This window comes from Drosophila sulfurigaster, chromosome X (genome assembly GCF_023558435.1).
Source record: "Drosophila sulfurigaster albostrigata strain 15112-1811.04 chromosome X, ASM2355843v2, whole genome shotgun sequence".
Taxonomy (NCBI): Eukaryota; Metazoa; Arthropoda; class Insecta; order Diptera; family Drosophilidae; genus Drosophila; species Drosophila sulfurigaster.
This window is the reverse complement of record NC_084885.1, coordinates 33,123,623-33,129,636: the sequence shown is the minus strand read 5'-3', so window position 1 is coordinate 33,129,636 and position 6,014 is coordinate 33,123,623. Positions and strand designations below refer to the sequence as shown.

General features: G+C 40.6%; 1 protein-coding gene across 1 annotated transcript; it reads left to right on the top strand.

Moving 5' to 3' along the window:
- Nucleotides 1-3,065: 3,065 nt before the first annotated feature.
- Nucleotides 3,066-5,208, top strand: LOC133847296 (protein a6). Its single transcript, XM_062282249.1, has one exon. It carries the CDS (start codon nt 3,068-3,070, stop codon nt 4,577-4,579), a length of 1,512 nt encoding a protein of 503 aa, XP_062138233.1. The 5' UTR covers nt 3,066-3,067; the 3' UTR covers nt 4,580-5,208.
- The last annotated feature ends 806 nt before the right edge of the window (nt 5,209-6,014 follow it).

Here is a 6,014-nt window from a genome sequence, read left to right as displayed (position 1 = left end):
TTCTTTGCTTTGCTGCCAGCACAGGGCACAAGGACGTGCATTCATTCAAATCGACTCCAACTCGACTCCCACAGTTTTGAAGCAAAACGCATACAAAAGAAATTCATTTTAATGCACAGGCGGCCCAAGCCCAAGCCCAAGCTCCAAGCCGCCGCAACGCAGGAAACCATTGCCAGGCTCAGGGAGAAGACAAGGCAAGAGGAGGGGCTGGCAGCCAGAGGAATAAAGGCAGAGAAGTGCAGGTCGGGGTCGGAGCCAGAGTCAGAGTCACAGACCGTGTTGCAGTCGCAGTCAGAGCCGTAGCAGTTGCCGTTGCCGGAGTCGTGGTCTGCGTACGCCTAAATGCGGCAAATGGTTTATTTTTCCCGCACTTCGTGAATTTAAGCGGGCAAAGCGCATTTGGTAAGGGATATCGAAGGAGTGAGGGAGCGAGGAAGCGACTGAAAACTGTGGGCGGCCAAAAGGCAAGTCAAACCAAGTTGAGTCTATAATTTTTGTTGTGGTTCCTGTCTATTGTCTTTACGCTGTTTTCCTCACTTTTCCACAGCCTTTGTGCCGCCGTTTACTTCTTCTTTTTCTTCATTTTTACTAGGAACGCTATCATTTCACTTAGTAGGTTGAGTCATTCACCCACAATATTTAAAGTAGACATTAGCTTAGCTCTTTTTTTCGATCCATTGCAGCCCACCTAGCCTTTGTTCGTATTAATGAAATACGCACGAAAAATAAACTGGTAAATTTATTGCTCTCCCAAGTACTTGCTTCCCATTTAGCTGATTATTGATCATTGATGCTTTCGAATTTTATAGCTTCCTCGATCAATTTCAAATGCAATAAAATATACATTGATACTAGACTATGTATAGATTTGAAGTCATTCAAGACAATACAGTCTCATGATTATGTACTTCACTTTCATAAGTACTTGTATTAGAGGTAACAAAATCCACTTATGTACATGCACGCATGAATATACTTATTTATGTTATGCGTAAATTAAAGTATATTGTATATGCATACATCACATAAGTAATGCAAGTTTTATGTATTCATTTGTATTATAGGTCTGTATAAATATATTTACATAGGTATGTATGTTTGCGTGTATGTATGTTCGTACATACTCGTATATTCCTTTTACATAATTACATCAAAATTTGTACTTGGGTGTTATGGTATGTTTATAGGATTAATGAATACCAGCATGTATATATGTTTGTGTGTTCATATTAAATAATTATATCGATGTATGAATGTATGTACATATGTCTCAATGTTTATTGGTATTTTTATATTATGTAAGATCGCTCAGTATTTTGTCTTCTTTGATTGGACACTCTTATCCAGTTCAAAATCCAACTAAATCCTGGTCCTAGTAAACTAGTTACCTTGACATAGACATAATTGGTAAAAGATTCATTAGTATATCCTTAAGGAAGGCATAGAAAATATGAGTAGATACAGTCTCTCTTGCGTAATCTAAATTAAATGTAATTTGTATAATAGTTCAATTTTTTAATTTCATTTTGCTATTTTCAAAATTATGGTTGCAATTATTTTTTTGGTTTTGTTAGTACATTGCCAATGATTTAGTTCTTTATTAACGGAACGTTAAATTTAAATTCTCAAGACCATTTTATAATGGTTATAAACCATTCACCATCTTCGCGGATCCCATACATATCCGATCGTGTCCGCATCCAACCGGCGAACTAAGTGACAACGTAACTGAAGCCGAATACTTGTTGGAATACAAATGAGTGAAAGCTTTCAAGTAGCTGGAGTGAAAGCTTATGCAAACGCACTCAAAACAAGAGCGCATGTGCTTATTTTTTGAGACTACTCAACTTTTGTGGGTGGCGCCAATTCTTACTCAATTTTTTTTATTATTAACTTTTGTTCGTACTGGCTGTCGAGTCGTTAGATTTTCTTTGTTCATAGTCGCTGTTTTCCCGATTTGTCTTCGGTTTGCCTCTCGGCAGCATTCGTCTTGCAAAATAACTGACAAATCAGTAAGCATTTGAATCTCTGATGAATGACACTACGAGATTAGATGACCTTTAAGTTTTAAGTTAAAACTGACTTGCAACTATAAAACATCTTTACAAATGCGCACTTTCTAAATGTATTGTGTTGAATTGTTCAAAAATTGCTGTCCACATGGGATGAAATCAATTTCATTCTAAGGGTAAAAGGAAACTGTTCATTAGATACATTTACTTTCATTTATGATTGAAACCAATCTGCATATTAAGAATATTCAATTTACCGGCTTTGATGAGTCACATATGTTAGCCGAGACAACAACCCAAATGCATGGAATAGTCACGTCGTATGCGCACACGATATATCGATAACATCGACCTTTTGTAGTAAACGATATACTTTCTTGGTATTATTTTCCCTAATCAATTACAACACGTTTATAGGACATTAACAAATATGTGAAAAATAAACATTTTCAAATTAGCTTCAACTGACCAGTGAGAAAGTTTTCAAAAGTACCCCAAATAAAGTGTAGCAATCGTGCATGTGGTATATTTGGTATATTAGAAAAGTAAATAAAGTCAATTCCCAAGTTGAGGTCCGGTCACACTGATTGATGCACTTTTTTACATCCCTACACCAAAATAAACAGCACGAAAAGTTACAACAAAAACAAAACAGAGCGTAAACTGAATGCAAACATCAAGTACAATACGCGAATAACTAAAATTTGCTTCGTAAAGCTGCGCAAAATGGATTTAAATCAAGAGCAATCCGTCTGCACCATCTGAACAGAATTGAGAACACTGTGGAGTTGACACAATTATGCAAGTTGCAACAGCCGCAATAACAAACTGTACTTGGTAGTGGTTGGTGGCTAGTGGCAGTGCCTGCTGGCTGCTGGCTGGTGGTTGCACGGTTTCAGCGGCAGTCTCCACATATGACGGAGATGCTTAAGGCTTTCAACTAAGTCACAACACATCTACGATCGCGAATCAAATCAAATCATCAGCAGTAAGTAGAGCGTCGAGTCTGTGTGTGTTCACCCTGACAAAGAGATCTGATCTGTACGTTTCCAGCAATGAATACCAAACATTCCGAACCATTTTATATATCGTCCAATTTGTTCGACAATCGGCGCCTCAAGCGCCGCCTCTGCAAATGGATGGAGCGTCTGCGTGAACGCCAAAAACTCTATATGTCCAATATGCGTTCTCATACGCATTCACACACCCACACACACATGCATACGCATACGCACACGCACACGCCGGCCTCTAAGACTGAACGTGGCAAGCAGCGACGTTGTCATCTGATGTTATCGCGACGTCATGTAGCCGCTACACTACCTGCTGACATTACCATCGATCTGCTATCGGACGATGACGAAGACGAAGAGCAGACTCAGCCAGTGGTCGTTGAAGCGGCGGCTCCCGGATATGCTATGGCCAGCGGCCTCTTGCTCCACCACCACAGAGCTGCCGGTGTCGCTGTCGGTGTTGGTGTTGGTGTTGGTGGTACTGCTAGCTTGCAACTATCCACGGTTCCGAATATCACACTTGTACCCGTTGAGTTGGCGCCGGCGCACAGCTCGACCTCGACCTCAACCATGCTGCTGATGCCAGCCAGCTCCACCAGAGCGATCAGTGGTCGCAAAAAAGCTGGCAATACGAGCAAACGGTACGGAGACGTGACGTCAACAACAACAGCAACCTTTTCCGACAGTATAGTGCTGACCAGTGACGACGAAGATGGCAGAAATGATTTCAGCAGGCGTCACATAATGCGCTCACCACCGCCGCTGGCACCGCTGACATTTAACGATACTATTGAGGAAGTAACTGTGTCCTTGGTGCCACGAAATTCTACAATTGCCAACTGCCAAGCTAGGCAAAGACGTCGACAGCCTCGCGACTCGTCGTTCCACACTGGCAACTCTCACGCTCACGCCCAAGCCCAGGCTCAGGCACACGCTCACTCTCAGAATTGCAACGCTCCAACAACCACATTGCCAAACAGCTTCGATGGATACTTGAATGTCGATGTGGCCAGCGATGTGACGGCCACGCTGCCGGATGAAACAACCGTGCACACGGTCATTGCGAATCGCATCTACGAGCTGTCGCTAAGCAAACTGCGTGAAGGACTCGCGTCCAGCGGCGTGCCGGAGTATACACACGACATTCTGCCAGAGCAACTGCAAAAGTTGTCGCCAGCGATGCGCGCGAAGGTCGCCCCAATGGTGGTGCCATCGCCTCCCGCGCCCATTTCGCTAAAGCTATCTAGTGACCTAAGCATATCACTGATCTCAGATGACGACGACTGTGAAAGTGGCGGTAACAATGGTAGTGGCGATGGCGGGGGCGGCGGCGGCGGCAGCAGCGGAAGAAGCTCTGATCTTTTACATCCTGTGGTAGCCGCAGCCGAAGCACACGCTGCGGCCAAGCTCTTGAAGCAGCAGCAACCACAACTCTCTGTGGTACAGCACCTACAGTATCCGGGCCACGGCACACCTGTGGCTCTACCTGTGATGGCACTGGCGGCTACGTCGCCCACCTTGGTGCCATCTACAAGACGCCGCAAACTAGGTTAAGGTTCATGGAACGATCTACGAAGACGCATCATTCCCCGACCCAAACACGGACTAATACATACAGTACATAAAGCATTGTTGAATGCATGCCAACATAACAACAACAACAACAACAATGTAGAGGTCCAGACTTTTTTATAGTGCAAATATATACAAAGTAAATAGATTTGTAGTTCATCTGTATTTTAATTTCGTCACGTCGTGCGTGCTTCAGTCTGCAGTATGCAGTCTGTATTTCTCTCGTGTGTAGATTTCCATTCGATGGTTTCACCTCTCATATTTTAAGTCTGTAATGATAATGCATAACGTACAAAGTTAGCGCAACTAATACAACATTTCAAATAATGAAAACTATGAAAATTACAAAATGAAAATCAAAATACAAAATGCAAATATATTTAAGCAGAACGAGACAACATACATAACATGAAAGCTATACTAACTTATTGTCGGCCGATATATATGTATACGACTATATATACGTATGTACATGTATTCTTCTTCTATACACACAATTTATAAATCGGTATCTGAAAAGCTTTCGATTGTTTGGGCATTTTTTGTACATATGTACATACACATCAATTGGAATTAATTACACATTGTTGTCTATTTAGTAATGGTAATAGCAAACCTGCATAAATGCAAATGATTGTGTTAATATCAAAATAAATTAAAGTGTATTCGAATAGATACATAAATCTGTTTGGCTTACGTCGTTTTATCTTTGCGAACTTATTAGCAGTTTTAAATTCAATATTCAATTTTGTATTTATCTTGTCTTGTATGTATGTATTTATCCTTTAATACAGCATAGATAAAGGATGCTTAACATTCGGATAGATTATAAGTCTGGGTTTTTGAGTTTAGAATTCAGAATTTAAGTTTTTAAAATCCCTTTTTCCTCCATTTCAGATATCTCTGTTAACATGGTAATATGGTAAGTGCATTCCATTTATATTTCAAAACGGACAGATACTATCGCACTACCTTGTTTAAAACAATCTTTATGGAATTTAAGAGCTCCAAATGTGAAATGTGAAATCCCTTAAGACCCATATTGCAAGTATAATATTTTCTAGCATATCGGAAGGTAACTTAGAAGTTATTTTACTTTCAAGACATCATCTGTGATCTTTTATCGATAGTAGGTAGGACATTTAAAAGGAACTTAAGTTGATAAAGAGTTAATAAGGGACATCAAGTAATTTCGAAACCATATTTATTGCCTTAGTTTTTTTTCCGATGCCTCTGGATTATAAATATTTCGCTTGTCGATAACAATTACAATATGAAAACATATAACTCTGTTCTCAACTTGGCCAAAAAAGCAGCAGAGATGCTATTGCCCACGCATGCGCTTTGAGGAGTATCCCATGGTACCTTTTAGGGCGGAAACGCTTTCTGATATACCAGAAATAATTTTACTTTTGAG